The sequence below is a fragment of the Trachurus trachurus genome (assembly GCF_905171665.1).
Source record: "Trachurus trachurus genome assembly, chromosome: 6".
Classification (NCBI taxonomy): Eukaryota; Metazoa; Chordata; class Actinopteri; order Carangiformes; family Carangidae; genus Trachurus; species Trachurus trachurus.
The window spans coordinates 29,535,627-29,555,263 of NC_139897.1; the positions used below are offsets into that span (position 1 = coordinate 29,535,627).

Here is a 19,637-nt window from a genome sequence, read left to right on the forward strand (position 1 = left end):
TAAGTCAGAAATGTAAAACTTGGCATTTTTAGCAATTAATTTAATCAACTATTTTGACAGTGAATTAATTATTTTAGATTTTATTTGAATTGTTGATTAGAGCATAAATTCTAGGAAAATGCATTACTACTTACCTTTATATAGGCAAACTGATTAATGGAGAAAATGTTCTTCAGATTAAAGAGAAATAAAAATAACTCTCATATAAAACGGTAAAAAATCTGTGAGTGGAGTTGAAAAACGGGTCGAGTCTCAACAGCGTAGATTAAAAATAACTAATAATTTTTATTAACTTTGACCTGGTACTCAAACAGCTGGTAGCAAATATACATATGTACAAGTTACAACAACAGGACAAAGTACAAAGTGAAGAAGAGGAAGAAGAACAACAACAACAGCAGAGTCCTTTGGCACTTAATTACGGTAAAGTTCCTGTTCAGAGGGAGTGGAAATATTTAAAAAAAAAAACAGAAAAAAAACACAACAACTGGATCAGACAGAAGAAAAAGAAAGAAAAGTGTTTGTCAGAAATCATTAAGACCTTTAAACAAACGTCTCTTTTTATTTTAACGTCCTGCAGCAGCTTCTCACTAAAGGGAAATTAATCTAAAATACTAACAACAACAACAACATGAGGAGGCTGCAGGTAAACAGGTTTTTTGTCCCATTGAGCCCTTTTGTTCCCACATCTGGACTTATAGTGGAAATCCAGATGTTCAATAATAAAAAAAAACAAACAAAAACTAAATCTGATAGATCAGACTCCTCTGACACTTGATCTGTGTTTTTTTTTCCTTCTCATCATCACAAAAACGTCACAGGTTTGAAGTTTGAGACGAAGAGATCTGTTAAATATCTGGATGGCGACTTGATCAGAGGCAAAAACATCTGAAACATCTGGTAAAAAAATGTACGTTTTGCCAGCTCAAACTGTGAATTCAGTCGTTCAGTCGTCTTGATCACAGACCGAGTGGAGGCAACTGACCAGTATAATGAGTCCGATTGATTGATTGATTGGTTGATTTTCATACTGCAGAGACGATGATGTGGATGTTTGATTAAAAAAAAAGAAAAGAAAAGAAACTAAAAATGAGGAAGTTGAAACGTTTCCACTGTTTATCCCTCAGTTTTTTTTAGTGTGTGTTTGTGTATTTGTGTGTAAATGTATAACAGATAAAAATACAGATACAGAAGAAAAAAAACGTCTTGATCACAGACCGAGTGGAGGCAACTGACCAGTTCAATGAGTCCGATTGATTGGTTGATTGGTTAATTTTCATACTGCAGAGACAATGACGATGATGTGGATGTTTGATAAAAAAAAAAATAAAGAAAAGAAACTAAAATGAGGAAGTTGAAACGTTTCCACTGTTTATCCCTCAGTTTTTTTTGTGTGTGTTTGTGTGTGTGTGTGTGTTTGTGTGTGTGTGTGTGTGTGTGTGTGTGTGTGTGTGTGTGTGTGTGTGTGTGTGTGTGTGTGTGTGTGTGTGTGTGTGTAAACGTAGAACAGATAAAAAGTTTAGCAGCATCTGATTTCAGCACAGTCGCCGTCGTCTCCTCGAGTTCAGACCGTGTCCGTTTGTTTTTGTTTTTTTTTCTTTCTTCTCCTCTTCTCGGCATCAAACCGGCGCTCCTCCTCCTCCTCCTCCTCCTCCTCCTCCTCCTCCTCCTCCTCCTCCTCCTCCTCCTCCTCCTCCTCCTCCTCCCCCTCTTCACTCCCACCTGTAGAGCTTCAGCATCTTCTCGGTCAGCGACGCCAGGAAGTGGTCGCCGTTCACGGAGAACGGGCTGATGTCCAACACCGGCAGGTCGGCGGGAAGCTTCTGGAGGAGAGAACCGCTGCCGGCGTCCCACACCTGGCGGAGGAGGAGAGAGGAGGAGGAGGAGGGAGAGGGAGGAGGCAGAGAGAGGAGGAGGAGGGGAGGAGGGAGGAAGGAGGAGGAGGAAGAGGGAGGAGGCAGAGAGAGGAGGAGGAGGGGGAGGAGGAGGAGAGAGAGGAGGAGGGAGGAAGGAGGAGGAGGAAGAGGGAGGAGGCAGAGAGAGGAGGAGGAGGAGGAGAGAGAGGAGGAGGGAGGAAGGAGGAGGAGGAAGAGGGAGGAGGAGGAGGAGGAGGAGAGAGGAGGAGGAAAGAAGAGGGGGAGGGAGCAGGAGGGGGAGGGAGGAAGAGGAGGAGATGGAGGAGGGAGGAAGAGGAGGAGGAGGAGGAAGGAGGAAGAGGAGGCAGAGAGGAGGAAGTGGATGACGGGGAGAAAAGGAGTAAAAGGAGGAGAGGGAAGAAGGGCGGGAGGAGGAGAGGAGAGAGAGGAAATGAAGGAGGAGGGGGAGAGAAGGAGTAAAAGGAGAGGGATGAAGGGGAGGAGGAGCAGGAGTAGAGATAAGAGAAGAGGAGAGAGAGGAGCAAGGGTGAGAAGGAGGTTTGAGTCAGGTCTTGATCAACACTCTACTCTCTGATTGGCTGTTGGAGGTGATGACATCACTGACCATGGTGGAGTTGGACGCCTCGTCCCCGGCGCAGACCAGCGTGCCGCCGCCGCCGCCCGGCCGCCTGAACACGGCGTTCTTGGTGAGGAGTTTACAGGAGGAGCCGGCGCTGAACGTCTGCACCGGGGAGCAGGAGCAGCTGGGCAGCTGGGCCGAGTCCTGCTGCGGCGTCCGGGTCAGCGCCATGACGACGCAGCGCAGCGACGGGTTGGAGCGACCTGCAGGAAGAACAACCACCACAACAACAACTTCCTGTTTTAGTTTGGAAGGTAGCGCCATAGGAAGACATGTTTGTAGTTTTAAGAACCAAAAAAGAAAACATCTACCTTTATTTTGAAGGAGCTTTAACACAAACATCTACTTTTATTCTGAAGAAGCTTTAACACAAACATCTACCTTTATTTTGAAGGACCTTTAAAACAAACATCTACCTTTATTTTGAAGGAGCTTTAAAACAAACATCTACCTTTATTTTGAAGGAGCTCTAACACAAATATCTACTTTTATTTTGAAGGAGCTTTAACACAAACATCTACCTTTATTCTGAAGGAGCTTTAACACAAACATCTACCTTTATTCTGAAGGAGCTTTAACACAAACATCTACCTTTATTTTGAAGGAGCTTTAACACAAACATCTACTTTTATTCTGAAGAAGCTTTAACACAAACATCTACCTTTATTTTGAAGGACCTTTAAAACAAACATCTACCTTTATTTTGAAGGAGCTTTAACACAAACATCTACCTTTATTTTGAAGGAGCTTTAACACAAACATCTACCTTTATTTTGAAGGAGCTCTAACACAAATATCTACTTTTATTTTGAAGGAGCTTTAACACAAACATCTACCTTTATTCTGAAGGAGCTTTAACACAAACATCTACTTTTATTCTGAAGGAGCTTTAACACAAACATCTACCTTTATTTTGAAGGAGCTTTAACACAAACATCTACCTTTATTTTGAAGGACCTTTAAAACAAACATCTACCTTTATTTTGAAGGAGCTTTAAAACAAACATCTACCTTTATTTTGAAGGAGCTCTAACACAAATATCTACTTTTATTTTGAAGGAGCTTTAACACAAACATCTACCTTTATTCTGAAGGAGCTTTAACACAAACATCTACCTTTATTCTGAAGGAGCTTTAACACAAACATCTACCTTTATTTTGAAGGAGCTTTAACACAAACATCTACTTTTATTCTGAAGAAGCTTTAACACAAACATCTACCTTTATTTTGAAGGACCTTTAAAACAAACATCTACCTTTATTTTGAAGGAGCTCTAACACAAATATCTACTTTTATTTTGAAGGAGCTTTAACACAAACATCTACCTTTATTCTGAAGGAGCTTTAACACAAACATCTACCTTTATTCTGAAGGAGCTTTAACACAAACATCTACCTTTATTTTGAAGGAGCTTTAACACAAACATCTACCTTTATTTTGAAGGAGCTTTAACACAAACATCTACCTTTATTTTGAAGGAGCTCTAACACAAATATCTACTTTTATTTTGAAGGAGCTTTAACACAAACATCTACCTTTATTCTGAAGGAGCTTTAACACAAACATCTACTTTTATTCTGAAGGAGCTTTAACACAAACATCTACCTTTATTTTGAAGGAGCTTTAACACAAACATCTACCTTTATTCTGAAGGAGCTTTAACACAAACATCTACCTTTATTTTGAAGGAGCTTTAACACAAACATCTACTTTTATTCTGAAGAAGCTTTAACACAAACATCTACCTTTATTTTGAAGGACCTTTAAAACAAACATCTACCTTTATTTTGAAGGAGCTCTAACACAAATATCTACTTTTATTTTGAAGGAGCTTTAACACAAACATCTACCTTTATTCTGAAGGAGCTTTAACACAAACATCTACCTTTATTCTGAAGGAGCTTTAACACAAACATCTACCTTTATTTTGAAGGAGCTTTAACACAAACATCTACCTTTATTTTGAAGGAGCTTTAACACAAACATCTACCTTTATTTTGAAGGAGCTCTAACACAAATATCTACTTTTATTTTGAAGGAGCTTTAACACAAACATCTACCTTTATTCTGAAGGAGCTTTAACACAAACATCTACTTTTATTCTGAAGGAGCTTTAACACAAACATCTACCTTTATTTTGAAGGAGCTTTAACACAAACATCTACCTTTATTCTGAAGGAGCTTTAACACAAACATCTACTTTTATTCTGAAGGAGCTCTGTAACAGACGTCTCACCTGGCCTGTAGGTGACCAGACAGTGTCGACTCTCCGTCTCCACCTGGATGTCGATGCACCCGGCCGTCTCCAGCGGCAACACGTGCGGCCGGTACGTGGTCTCGTTGACCTGCTCCCAGAAGCAGCCGCCCTCCAGAGAGCCCGCGATGATGCCGCCGCACGGAAACGAGCTGGACGCCGCCCGCGGGACGTAGCACAGAGACGCCACGGGACACCTGCCGGGGGAAACGTCGGAGGGTTTCAGTAACACTGTCCCATTCATGCTTTGGAGAAGTGTTCTTTTCGACAATGGTACCTTATTTTGTAAATTTAATCAGTTTGTTTCTATGTTTATTATTCCTCTCTCTCATTCTCTCTCCCAGAAATCCGGATTTCAAGATGTGCAGTCTACAGCTCTAATTTATGAAATAATCTCATAAATGCTTAGAAATTATGACAAATTTATCATAGAACAGCACAAACATGTTTTTTTTTTTGGAAACGAAATCCTTAGAAAGGACTGAAAAAGTCAAATAAAGCTCTGGTAGCTGTGTTAATTAATCATTTTCCAGGACAACTCAAGCTTTTCCAGGACATTTGACTTTTTTTTTCTCATTTTCCATGTGTTTTCCATGACTGGAAAATTGGTGAATCATTTTCCAGGTTTTCCAGATTTTCCAGGACGCGTGGGAACCCTGACTGTGGTGAAAAAAACAGGGTCGCTGCAGGTTTCACCAGCTCAAATTTAAGACTTTTTAAGACCGTTATAAATAAAATTTAAGACCTATCATGACAAAATTAGAAATTGATTGCAATATATAAGTTGCGTGTTATAGTATATTAGGCTTGTTTGTAGTTGAAAATACATACAATAAAGCGCAGAAGCATTTTATTGAGCATTTGCGGTAGCGAGGGCTCTACGATAACATTTTTCCCAAGGAGCACGCATAAAGTAAACTATTTTCCCGGTTCGCACGTGTATTTTTTTTACGGTCAGAGAGTGAAGTGCTCACCCATGGTGGGCATAAGTCCTGTCTAAAATTATTTAAAGGGATAGTTCAACATTTTGGCAAAATGGCCCATTGCCATAATAGCTATAGTCATAGTAGTAGGTTCGTTACCTTTATTTGTCGGTGCAAGCTATTTTTAGAACGGAGGAGCGGAGCGTCTGGCTGCTCAGAGCTACGCTACGGAGGCTAATGGGATTTCTTGGTTTCCCTCATCAAACTCATCAAATACAAAATCCCAAAACTCCAAAACGCTTTCGTGGACAAGTTGTGACCTGCACATTCACCACGCTATGAGATAATAATGGAACGTTACGAAACGGAGCCGTTTTCGAGGTAAATACAGGGTAAATACAGAGACTGCTTGCTGAAAAACTGTCCCTGAACGCAACGCGCATCAGCGGTTTTGCATGAATTTACCTCTAAAACAACTCTGTCTGGTAACGTTCTGTTATTATCTCATAGCGTGGTGAATGTGCAGCTCACAACTTGTCCACGACAGCCTTTTGGAGTTGTTGGGTTGTGTATTTGATGAGTTTGATGAGGAAAACCAAGAAATTCCATTAGCCTCCATAGCATAGCCCTGAACAGCCTGCCGCTCCGCTCCACCGTTCTAAGAATAGCTTACACTGACAAATAAAGGTAACGAACCTACTGCTATGACTATAGCGATTATGGCAATAGGCCAATTTGCCAAAATGTTGAACTATCCCTTTAAGACTTGAACACAATAATTCAACGAATTTAAGCCATTTTAAGGCCTACAATTTGGATTTTCAAATTTTAGACTTTTTAAGACCCCGCGAATACCCTGGAAAAAAGCAAAAACGTGCACAGGTGTGATGTGTTGTGTGTGTTGTGTGTGTGTTGTGTTTGTGCACCTGGAGCGTAGCGGCTGCAGCTCCTGGACGTGCGTGCTGGTGTCTCTGGTGTCGTAGACGAGCACCGAGCCGTTGCTCAGGCCGGCGTACACGTAGTTGCTGTTGTCCAGACACCAGCAGCAGCTCCACACCGGTTTGCCTGCGTTGTAGGTCTGGACCACCGTGTTGGTCAGCAGACTGACACACACACACACACACACACACACACAGAGCGTCAGTCCTCCGTCACATGACGACATCACAGCCCCCCCCCCCCCCTCAGTGTTTCCCACCTGGTCAGTTTGATGGTGTTGTCCAGAGCGGCCGACAGCAGCAGGCTGTCGTTCTGCCGGTTGAAGGACAGACCTCGGATCTGTTTGCTGTGGATCGGGACGTAGTGACTCGCCTTCATGTTCACCACGCTCACCTTCTTCACCCCGCACCCTGAGGACGAGGAGGAGGAGGAGGAGAGTGAAAAGAAGAAGAGTGAACAACAAGAAGAAGAAGCAGCAATAGCAGCAACAGGTCTGCAGCTACAACTTCATCACACAAGCTGCAAAACCTCAATAGGAATCATGTTTCTGGAGGAGGAACCAGGCTAAAGGCTAATGCTAAGCTAAGCTAAAAGTCCATTTGATCAATAACATCAAGGTCCGACGTGAAGGTTTCCACCTACCTGCCAGGAAAGTACCTCTCTTTTCTGGCCAAATTATTGAATCGTAGGCAACTAGACTTGTATTTGTCTGGGAAATCTACTTGCCCCATCTCAATTCTTACTTGCCCTGCCCTGGGAGGAGGCTTTTTGGGGTCGATCACCAATTAGTGAGTTTAAATATACACTGATACGACGACGATCAGCCATCAAATTATGTAGGTGATCTGCTGGACATCAAGGCAATTTTGAGAAAAAGAAAAAGTTAACTCATTGATTGCTGCGTTGTTTTCCAAAGCTTTAATCCTGGTGCCAGCAATTTAGACCATTAATGATGATGTTTGTAGAGCCGTAGCGTTATATTATTCTATATTATAACTATGGACACATACTATGGCTCATTTGAAAGGTGAAACTTTCTGCTTCCAATGGAGACAAACCGTTTATTTCTACATGCCTCCCTTCCTGAGCTATCTCAAGCTAAACAGTGACCAGTTTTCATCAAAATCCCTGCTTGTTTTCTAGAAATGGAGATATAATGTAGCGTCTTTTATGAAATATGCGCTGTTTGTGTCCGTCGCTCTCCTGACACTTACATTTCTGGGTCAAAGAGTTCGTGTAAGATAAATATTGTTGTTCTATTCACAAAACCACCATGGGGGGGCGCTACAAAACAACAATAACACATTTCTACTGCTGTATGATGTAACAGAACGTCACCAGACAGAGTTGTTTTAGAGGTAAATGCAGAGACTGCTTGATAAAAAACTGTCCCTGAAGGCAACGCGCATCAGCGGTTTTGCATGAATTTCCCTCTAAAACAACTCTGTCTGGTAACGTTGTGTTATTTTCCCATAGCGTGGTGAATGTGCAGGTCACAACTTGTCACCCAGAGCGTTGTGGAGTTGTTGGATTGTTGGATTGTGTATTTGATGAGTTTGATGAGGGAAACCAAGAAATCCCATGAGCCTCCGTAGTGTAGCTCTGAGCAGCTCACGGCTCTGCTCCGCCGTTCTAAAAACAGCTTGCACCGACAATTAAAGGTAACGGACCTACCGCTACTATGACTATAGGGATTGCCAAAATGTTGAACTATCCCTTTAATAAAAAAACTTGTCATGTAAATGTTTTGTCCTCCGTGTCCAACAGCTGTTCCAGATGTGCGGAGACTCACCGGGCACCAGCGTGGGCTGCGGCGACGGCTGCGAGGCGAGGAGGCAGCTGAGCGGTTCGCAGTAGGACAGCACCCTGCAGCCGCCGGCCTGAGACACCAGCACCGCCTTGGAGAAGCCGTACTGGGCCGGCCGCGAGCCGTCGGCCCGCTGGGAGGCGCTGAGGAGGAGGGAGGAGGAGGACGACGAGGAGGAGGAGGAGGAGGAGGAGGGAGTGGAGCCTCGGGGAGTCTGCGCCATCAGAGCCCGCAGCTCCTGAACAACAAACAGAAGAAGGAGGAGTTAACAAAGAGATTCGTCTGAACCGGGGAGGGTATTCCATCATAGCTCAAAGTCTGGCTTCAATGGTCGAGTCTCGTTTGTTTTAGTGAGAGTTCAGTTCCATCAACGTGGCTGAGATTAGCGCCACCTTCTGGCTAAAGCCGACACTTTATATCAAAGGTAACGAATCTACTCCTAAAACTATAGGGATTATGGCAATGGGCCAATTTGCCAAAATGTTGAATTATCCCTTTAAAACAGTTTCCGAGATAAAACGACCAAAGTGAAAATTAGAGAAAACAAACGATTTTGTATTTTTTCATTCTCTCTCCTCTGATCTAGAGCATTTATCTGCAGAAAATGAAAAAAAGCTGCAGTGTTTTCAGACCTGGGATAAAGCAAAGAAAACAAGTTCATATTCATTCCTAAACAAGACAATAAACATGAATATTTTAACTTTGGAAGAGTTTATACACCGGTTTTGGTGGGATAATGTCAATGTCTAATCCCAGCAGTGGTTTTTATAATCTTCTATAAAATCAGATGTGGTTCAGGTGACAACTATAGCTAAACACCAACTTTCTGTTCCATCAACCTGAGCCTCAACTCCGTTCCATCAAACTCCATTTATGTTCAAAAAATGTCCAAAAGACAGTTCTGCTGGTGAGTTTTCTTTTTTCTTTTCCAAAGAAAGAAAGAAAAAAAAGAAAACTAATTATTTCATACAGACATAGTGAACTTTCATAATACAGTTCTGCTGGTGCTTTTACACACTCACTGTCATGTAGCTAGGTAATGATAAAATGATAAGATGTGCCTGATGAAGGTCACACCGACCCAACCACTGCTTTTATAAAATGATTATTGAGAGTGAGACAATGTGCGGGAGCCTTTTTTGAAATTATAAGATATAAACAAATGAAATTAATTTAAAAACATTAAAGTAGTTCTATCGCAAATACAGCGGTAAAAAAAGAAAAGAAAAAAAAGAAATATGCAATAAATAGGTCCAGGGGAGCCAACGGTGTCGTGCCTGTGAAGCAAATGCAGAATTCCTTTTAGTTATGAGACAAGCCGCCCGGCGCTCAGCTCCACCTCCTGAACGGCACGCTACTGTATGTAAAGAGGACGAGGATGTTTATATCTGATAGGCTGCACCACTGGCCCCAATAGAGATAAAATTAAACTAATTAAAAAATAATAAAATGAAACTGAGGCATTTAAAAATAGGCCTACTATTCACTATCACCTCACCTCCTTGAATTGATTTTCTACAGTCAGTTGTGTGATAAATGTGATGAATATCACTTGTTAAAATAAATGAATGAACACATTTTGTAAATTTATTTAGGTCGTAGGCTAAATGAATTAAATGTTAATAGGTGTCACTATTGACATTCACTTTGTACCTTTGATTAGGGGTTTATATTTAAAGTATCTTCTTGGACTTTTACACCTTTATTTCAAGAGGACAGGTGGAGAGAGACGGGAAACGAGGAGTGAGAAGAACGCGCTAAAAAACGACCAGCGAGGGATTCGAACCGGACTCACTGCAGGGAAGGACTAAAACACTTTCAGTGAGCATATACACCTTTTATATTGATCATAAACCTCCATAAGGAGCCTTTACTCTGCTGTGGAGAAGCTGCGGTGCATTTGTTTCCTTTGCTTTGGGCACTCGACTGGTTTGGGCTTTGGACCAGGTGAGGCTTGATGGAACGGGTTTGGAGTTCACACTAATTCAAGCTTCAATATTAAATCATAATCTGGATGTTCTTAGCGACTCTGATGGAACGAACCCCCCCCCCCCCCCCCCCCCCCCCCCCCCCCCCCCCAGTCACGGCTGAAATAAAGAAATAAATGATTCAAGAAACGGCGGCTATTGCCTGCAGCTCCTGTTCTACTTGTCCACATTTGTTGACAACGACCTGCAGTTGGAGTTTGCACCGAGCGGTTTCCAGTTCAGCTTTCCTCCGCAGGGACTGCTCCTGCTCCAGAGACCTGCACACACACACACAGACTTCAGTTAGTGATTGTGTTTTCTTCTTAAAACTTATTTCAAGGCCGTCTTTTACTCCTAGAGGTAAATTCATGCAAAACCGCTGATGTGCGTTGCCTTCAGGTAGGAGTTTTTCATCAAGCAGTCTCTGCATTTGCCTCTAAAACAACTCTGTCTGGTAAAGTTCTGTTATTATCTCATAGCGTGGTGAATGTGCAGGTCACAACTTGTCCACCAGAGCGTTGTGGAGTTGTTGGATTGTGTATTTGATGAGTTTGATGAGGGAAACCAAGAAATCCCATGAGCTTGCGGCTCTGCTCCACCGTTCTAAAAACAGCTTGCACCAACAATTAAAGGTAACGAACCTACTGCTATGACTATAGGGATTATGGCAATGGGCCAATTTGCCAAAATGTTGAACTATCGCTTTAACTTTTAATCGATATTCATGACATTTAATTGAATTTTACTGTATCCATGAGGAATTTTTAATTGGATATTGCTAAATACGAATAAAAACATGTGGATGGAAACACGGTTAGTGACAGCGGCGTCACTATGTGGTCACGTTGTCCAGATTTACGGCGCTGGTTCACCAGACAGTGAACGCATCACTCACTTCTTCAAACTCTCCTGTTCAGAGTTGTCCAGCGCTCTGAGCTTGGGAGCGTAGAGCCGCACGATGTCCGAGTGCTTCGCTTTCTTGTTGCACTAAAAAAAGTGAAATAAAAAAAAAGGAACAATTAGGATTTATACTTTTACAGCTTTAATAACATTTTAATTAACTTTTAATAATTTTCCCCGTGTTGTGTCTGATCACCGACCTGTGGACATTTGGCCGTGGAGCCCTGAGTCTTGAGCCAGCGCTGGATGCAGATGAAGCCGAACAGGTGACCGCAGCGCAGCGCCGACAGCCGGTGTTCGCCGGCCGTCGTCCACGACTCGAAGCAGATGGTGCAGGTGTCGCCTTCCGTCTCCTCACCACCGCGAGGCGACGCCGCCGCCCCCGGGTTGGAGGACGAGGCCTCCGAGGCCGGCTGCAGGCGACGGAAACAAAACATTCAGAGCTTCGTCTACGCAGAACAAACGTTTCTTCTACAGCAGCCAAGAGCGTGGAACGAACCACAGAGAGTCGTTATCAAAGGTACCGAACCTTCTCCTAAAACTATAGGGATTATTGGCCAATTTGCCAAAATGTTGAACTATCCCTTTAAAACAGTTTCCGAGATAAAACGACCAAAGTGAAAATTAGACAAAACAAACAATTTTGTATTTTTTCATTCTCTCTCCTCTGATCTAGAGCATTTATCTGCAGAAAATGAAAAAAAAAAAAGCTGCAGTGTTTTCAGACCTGGGATAAAGCAAAGAAAACAAGTTCATATTCATTCCTAAACAAGTCAAAGAACATGAATATTTTAACTTTGGAAGAGTTTATACACCGGTTTTGGTGGGATAATGTCGATGTTTAATCCCAGCAGTGTTTTTTATAATCTCCTATAAAATCAGATGTGGTTCAGATGACGACCTCATCAGTGTCTCATTAGGTAGAATGAGTTTTGTTTGAGTGCCGTACATGTAGAGATACTTTTTAAGTAACATTTGTGGTCTCTTCATTTTTTATCATTAATTTGGTTTGGTTTTGGTTTTGAGCTTTAAAATACTGGACATGAAAATAATGAATGGAGCTGAAGAGTAAAGTTTGGATGTTACCTGGACGACCTGATTGGTTGTCCTCTGGTTGTCTGCAGCTGGACCAGAGTCTGGACACAGAGGAAACACACACACACACACACCAATAAATCTCACTGTGACTTAGAGCTGCAACAATAAGCCGATTAATCAAACAATTAAACGATTATTAAATTAATTGTCAACTATTTCTATAATCTAATAATGAGTTTGAGTAGTTTTTAAAGAAAAAAAGTCCAAATTCTCTGATTCCAGCTTCTTAAAAGTGAATATTTCCGGTTTCTTTGTTCCTTTATAGGGCTGCCACAAACGATTATTTTGATAGTCGACTAGTCACCGACTATTTTTTTCGATTAGTCGACTAATCGGATCATACGTAAATTGAATGTAAAACATACAGTTTATCGCACCAGCATGCAGCTGCTCTCATATAACCATAGCTTTCAGCTTGAAGTGTTTAAGGTATGCTAACTAAAAATAAAGACAAATAAGATGATAGTTCATTAAACTTTTAATGAAATATGCAGCTTTAACTGTAGCATAAAGTGCAAACAGCTGAGTAAAATAAGGATAAGGCACTGGCCTAAACAACACCAAAATAAATACTTAAAGGTTTTTTAGGTTTTTCTTTCCTTCATTTGTCTCTGGCATTAAACATAGCTACATTTAAATAAAATGAGGTAGACACCTGAAACTAAGGAATTATTCACAATAATAAAGTTTTGGTAGGCCTGTTATTCAAATATAACTTGTGCTCAGTGTAAATAATAGTCGTTCTGTTAAAAAAAAAATTGAATAGTTTATAAGACAATCGTCTTGTCTGAAGAAATGTAAATGTCCCTTTTTACTGTCACAGAAGGAGAAACATGGAAAGACTCAAAGTTCTGTGTGAAACTCTGTCAAATGAAAACAAGTGAAACTGAGGTGCAGCTCAAACTCTGCAAGGTGCGGACTGTGATGAGAAGCTACCGGAAAATATTGACGTAGTTTTACGCTGGGAGAGAAGACTTCCTCGTTAAGATGAGCGCTCATTACGTGACCAGGACCGCTGTGACCGGACGCGGTAACGTTCCAATATAAGTCCGCGGTTTTATTTTTAAATGACGAACGGCTGTTTTTCAGTCCGTGATTTAAAACGGTGAAGCGGCGGTACCGCTAGTATCGCTTCTCATTTAAAATGACAGAGAGAGAGAGAGAGAGAGGGAGGAGCGGTGGTGGCGGCGGCGGCGGCGGGAGGGAGGGTGGGGTGCTACACCGGTGCCGCTTGATGACGGACAAGACAGGTAGAGAGAGAAAAGAGAGAACACCTGTATTAACTCACCTTGAGTGAGTGAGTGAGTGAGTGCTCGTGTGTGTGTGTGTGGTGGGCGGCTGCGGGTGCGTGTGTGGAAGGTGCCGCAGCAGTTTTGAGAGAAAAACAAAGTAAAAAAAAAAAAAACGACGCATCGACTATTAAATTAGTTGTCGACGATTTTAATAGTCAACGTAGTCGTGACTAGTCGACTAATTGTGGCAGCCCTATTCCTTTATGACAATAAACTGCGTCTCTCTGTGGTTTGTGGACAAAACAAGACATTTGGGGACGTCGTCTTGTGGTTTGAGAAACACTGATTGATATTTTTCAACATTTCTTAACATTTTATCGACCAAACAACTAATTGATCAATCGTTTAAATAATGGACAGATTAATCAATAGCAGAATAATCGATAGTTGCAGCCCGACTGTGACTAAACAAAATGTTTAACAGATTCTGCACTGATGTGTAAAAACTCACCGGCTGCTGCGGCGTCCTGCGGTCGCGTGTGATTGGTGGAGGCGCTGAGGGGCGGAGCCGCGGGGTCGGCGGCCGGCGCGGCTCCTTCGTCGTCCTCGTCCGACTCGCTGACCTCGGTGGTGCTGCCGGACCCGGGCTCGGCCACGCTGGCGGCCGGCACGCGTAGCAGGAAGTCTGGGAAGCCTCTGGAGGGCGCCGCCGTCTGGCTGGGGTAGTGGACCCGGAGGCCCTGCCTGCAGCGGCCAATCAGAGGAGAGGAGGCGTTAACCTCTTCATGCAGAGGCCATTTTTGGCAATTTCCGCCTGTTTTTGTATCACTGCAATTAAAGCTTAATAGCCACAGAAGTACTAATCCCACAACTATGGTTTTTGGCTTAAATGAAAGACAACCTTTGTCCCTTTACATCTATATGTATAAAATATTGAATTGAGTCATTCCATAAAAAAATGGGCTTCTGAAATAACTTTTTTTGAACGAGTTTGAAATTTTTGGTGAAAAGGTGATATATCAAAATCCTAATTATAAAACAGGTTGAATTTTACATATATGGTTCACACACTCCCTGTCCACATATGTACCAAATTTTAGGTTGATATGTAAAACTACTGAGGCACTATAGAGTTTTTCCAAACAGTGTCCCTTGGCGATGTACAGCGTGCAAAAACTGTCCAAAATTGTCCAATTTGGCTAAAATGCACACTGCAATATTTTAGTGAGATTTTTTTTTTCCAACAGATAACCTATTGGGGCCAATCACACACTTGATGGGTTTTAGGAACACCAGTTACATAAGTAAAATGCCATTTGAAAATTTAATTTCTGGGGATGAATATTTAGTGTCCAAAACCCATCCAAACATGAATTTACCTATTTTCGCCTGTATTATATTGTTATTTTCCTTTAAAACTCCAGAAGTAAACATCCCACAACCATCAGTGATGGCTTAAATTAACAAGGACATTTGAAATAGTTCATTTGTCTTTTATTATTATTTTAATTAAACTTGGGGCAGTAAAAACACACTTTTTGTGGAGACTTGTATTGCTTACTTGTTGACACTAGGGGGAGAGGGAACCACAGGAACCAGCTGGGTGCAGGCTTAAGCTTTGCCCAATCAGGGATCATTATATATCAGGTCACACCTTAGAGTCTCTGCTATTGGACCAAAAAGTTTTCACCCCCGTGACTTTGATTGACAGGCGACGAGAGATGCGCAAAGCGGGTGCGCAGTCTGACGGAGAATGCGAGTAGTATTAGAACTGCGGAGTTACGTAACACGCCGTGGAATATCTGGTCACGATGGATAAAATCAACCAATGGATTATTTTCGAGCACATGTTCAGCTTTTAAAAAAGGGTAAGCTTGTAATTTTATTCAGTGTTTTAGTGGGTCTATTATTGATTATTGTCCGTATTTTTCGGCACTCGAAAATGACTTCCGGGTTTGTTTGTGTGGAGTGAGGAGGCTGGTTTAAACCTTTGATGGGGTAAAAACTGCATTTTTGTGCTTTGCTTTTGTTTATATGACAGTTTATGATTTTTTGGTGGTGAAAGAAGAGGTGTACAGATGGTACATATATGTTAAAATCACCTTCGTTGTTGACGTGACGTCGCTTGTGGGCTGCCGTAGTCTGATATTGTTTGAGACATTTTCAGTGACTGTGAAAAAACCGTAGCACCTAGAAACTTCATTTTTTTTCCTACTTGTTGCCGAAAGTGTCCGTAAAAGGTCTGTGGTGGAGTTTTCATTACAGCATGCCTACTTTTCGTTATATTAAGGACGCCGTTCATGTGTTATTGATTTGGGACGCCGGCGTCCCAACCACTAGGGGGCCTGCGTGAACAGGTTAAGACAGCTCGCACAGACACTAGGGCTGGGTATCGATTCAAATCTGAAGAATCGATTCGATTCAATCCGATTCGATATCAATTTGAGTTAGTGTTATTAAAACCACAATGGAAACAAGCCTTTCGGCTTTATTGTGTTTTAATCCTTTTGAACACTTTTTAACGTTGTTCAATAAAGTTTTCAATTCAATTCAATTCAATTCAACCGTTTTTGGGCTGTTACATGATTGTCTAGTTATGCAACATATTAATACTCGTATTAAATTAATGAAGTAGCCTATTGGTAGTTAAAGCAGAAGTAAGCGATCCGGTCGTTTTGGCTAATGCTGCGTTCCAGGTAGGCTTTTGAAACCGTAAATTACAGCTTCAAGTCACAACTTACGACTTTGTAGCGTTCCAGGCAACCCACTCGTGTTTTTCCGACCTGTTTTACCTGTGAAAGTCACTATAACGGCCACTTGTAACTTCTGACCTGTGAACTCGTACCAGATCGAACTGGTACGACTTCACAGGTTGGAAAAACACGAGTTACGAGTTGCCTTGAACGCACCATAACTTCTTGCCAGCCAATGGAGTTAGCAGCCCCCGCCCTCGTCATGGATCTATTGGTCCTCGTCCCTACGTCACCACATTCACGGCGTTCCTTGGCTGCACACACAGCCCTGCATGCCGTTCTCTCTCCTCATTGGATAAAAATTGTAGGATACGATAAATGTTTTCTCCTCGGCTCAGAGCAGAGCAGAGGGACTGACAGACCCGTGTTTCAGACCAAACACTCTATGTAAGTGATTGCTGTCGGAAGATACAACTATTTAAGACTTATATTAACACAAAAATATCGTTTACTTCTGCTTTAATATAATGGGAAAAAATCGATCTTTGGACTTATGAATCGATCTGTAGGAATTAAAATGAGAATCGATTTAAAATCGGCGGATCGATCTTTTCAACCCAGCACTAACAGACACGCCGCCGGTACCTGAGCCTCCTCCTCATGGGCGCTCCTCGAGCCGCCGAGGGCGACGCGGCCGTCCCGCCCACCGCCCTCTGGCTGAACGCCCAGGTCGCAGGAAGTCTCTGCGGCGTCCGCGCCGCCGTCCGTCCCGCTCCTCCGTTGTTATTGTCGCCGTCGTCTTCGTCCTCGTCCACCTCGGTGCTGCTGCCCGAGTCCGAGATGATGAGCGGGTGGCCGGCGTCTCCGGCCGGACGCGCGGCATCGACCTGAGGCTGCACACGGCCGCCGCCGCCGCCCGCCACCTCCATAGGGGAGTCGACCTCCATGGCCTCCATCTGGAAAACAGAACAGGTCGTATGGTCACACCTATAGTCCCACTGAAACAAACGTCCAAACATTAGAAGTGGATTAAATGTTGTCGTGTTACGTCCAGCGGTGGGGGGTGTGGCTATGACATCATCTGTAGAATTTAGAATTTCAGAATTTAGAATTTTTTTAAATTCTAAAGTTCTTCACAAAAGATCAGTTTTTGGTATCTACATGAAACTGCTGGGACGGCGTTTTGAGATTTACGCACTGTGGAACCCATTTCTATAAACAGCCTTCCTTAAAGGACTCATTTATTTAAATTTTATTTATAAGGATACAATTATTTATTTTGTGTTATTTCAAAATAAGAGCCTGTGCTCCATGGAAACATGGTATTTTTTTTCTTACCCAGACATTTCAAAACAACACATTTTAGACCTGTAATTGTAACACAGTGAAACCGTGATGTTGTTGTTACCGTCACAATCTCACACTGGCTCATCCCTAAATGTCCGTCAAACTGTGTCACTAACCCAGGTGTCAACGCCCCCAGGGACTGCAGCGATTCTACTTACTCTTCTATTGAATACATGGATTTAAATACATTTTTGTTGAGATTTCTTATGTTATTTTGGTTGGTACAACATTTATTAAAACAGTTGTCTTTGCTAAATTAACTTGTGTTTCTTTACGCCGTGTCAATCACCTTATGAAATGTGGAGTCTTCTCTCTCACCACCACTCGTGATACTATTCAACACTCCCTCTTTATAAACTGTAGTCCGGCTTTCTATCCTGATATGATCATGTTACACATGTCTCCTCTGCACCACAACCCAGACAGGGGAAACCGAAAGTGTGTGGGTTTTTTTTGTCACTTCCACATCAATGTTTCAGACACTATTAACATCATCATACTGTTGGGTTAATATCATATCCACTGTGCTAAATGGAGGAACTCTAAGCCTTCCTTCCCTGGTTTTATTAATAATTTGTAATTATTTCGTATTGTTTAAAAAGATAGAGCAAATGCCAAGAAATTAAGCCTGGACATTGCCCGTCTTCTTCTATTCCATTTTATGTGAAATTAAATTGCCTGTTAAAATGTATCTTTTGCACCTTATCCCATCTGCTACTATTTGGTGTTGTTTTGCTTTTGTTTAGGCTTCATGAAACCCCTAATGTTATGTTTATGCACTTTTACACTGTACTCAATCTTCGTCTGTATTATTATTATTATCCTCTTTGAGAGTTTATACTTTCAATTGCTCAATAAAAAAGTGCCACTTTAATGTCATTTCTCTGTGGATTATAACCTTTTAGTCCAAGTAAAAAAAAAAGCTCCAGGAGCCTCCACGGCTCGCGGTGCTGCAGACTGATCTACCTGCACAGGTGTGAAGCGCTGCAGCAGATCAACACTTACACAACCTGCCGCCTGAGCCAACCAGCTAGTAACTACTAACATCTTTACCTGCTGCAGGTGTAACCTTTGAATTGTATTGAAATGATGATCTACTCTCTTATTCTGACGCGGTGAACATCTCCCGGTGCCAGGTGAAGCCTTCTGCGGCTACACTCTCCAACTCGAGCCCCAGGTCCACCGAGGCCTCCGGGCGTTAAATAAAAGCTAACAGGAGCTAATTTCACCTCCGTTTCAACGTCGACAAGCTTCCTTTGTCTTTTTTTGTCGTGTAACTCATCAACACACATTTGTATAAAACAAGTAAATAAATATGTTTCATTGTTATTGTCTGTTTTTTGTTTTGTTTTTATCTCCTAGTAACCACGGGCGGTTGAGCTAAACTTAGCATTAGCATTAGCATTAGCATTAGCCAGCACCGACCTGAAGGTTCAACAGTCGCCGTCGATGCCGCTCTGAAACGCCGCAGCAGGTCCCGACATGGCCCCGCCGCGGCACAGGGAACAGAACCGGGTTCAGCTGTGGACGTGTGTCGGTCGTAGGGGTCACTTCTCTTCTCTGGTTAGACTACTTCAACACCACCACCGCTGCTGCTTCTCTGTGTGTCTGTGTGTATGTGTGTGTGTGTGTTATCAAACCGGGACCGCGGTCAGGGCTCGAATCTCCCGGCGCCAGTGCACGCGGCCCCGCCCCCATCCTGCACTGACGTCACCGCCGAAGATCGTCTGCTGCGAAGATGGACGACACCCTCACATGATTATTGTCTCAAACAAAGCAAAAGAAGTGCATTTAAAAATCTTACTTGAGGATTCCTGTAGTTCTTGTAAAAAAAAAAAAAAGTATCTACGAAAATTTACGAAATGCTCCATGGCCCTCATTTTAACTTTCCTCCTCCAAAACAACAGGTTAAAATATTATGACTTTATTCTCGTAAAATTAGGGCTTTATTCATGTAAAACTATGATTTTATTCTCGAAG

At 42.4% G+C, this 19,637-nt stretch overlaps 1 protein-coding gene across 1 annotated transcript; it reads right to left on the minus strand.

Annotated features, from left to right (window-relative positions):
- Window positions 1–1,711: 1,711 nt before the first annotated feature.
- rfwd3 (ring finger and WD repeat domain 3) lies at window positions 1,712–19,208 on the minus strand. The gene is made up of 13 exons (XM_083973882.1): window positions 19,083–19,208; window positions 16,956–17,266; window positions 14,129–14,361; window positions 12,374–12,423; window positions 11,488–11,700; window positions 11,283–11,374; window positions 10,593–10,665; window positions 8,406–8,658; window positions 6,873–7,023; window positions 6,601–6,777; window positions 4,734–4,948; window positions 2,482–2,699; window positions 1,712–1,856 (listed from the first exon to the last, which is right to left on the minus strand). The coding sequence occupies exons 2-13, from the start codon at window positions 17,264–17,266 to the stop codon at window positions 1,713–1,715; spliced, it is 2,130 nt and encodes a 709-aa protein (XP_083830008.1). The 5' UTR covers window positions 19,083–19,208; the 3' UTR covers window position 1,712.
- Between the last annotated feature and the right edge of the window lie 429 nt (window positions 19,209–19,637).

Bases quoted from the DNA above. Each gene is read 5' to 3' on its own strand.
- rfwd3 (XM_083973882.1), bottom strand. From the start codon at position 17,266: ATGGAGGCCATGGAGGTCGACTCCCCTATGGAGGTGGCGGGCGGCGGC. The intron at 4,949-6,600 runs GTGCACAAACAC...TTCCCCCGGCAG, and splicing joins CTGCAGCCGCTACGCTCCAG to GTGTCCCGTGGCGTCTCTGT. The intron at 1,857-2,481 runs GTCAGTGATGTC...CTCCTCCGCCAG, and splicing joins AGGCGTCCAACTCCACCATG to GTGTGGGACGCCGGCAGCGG.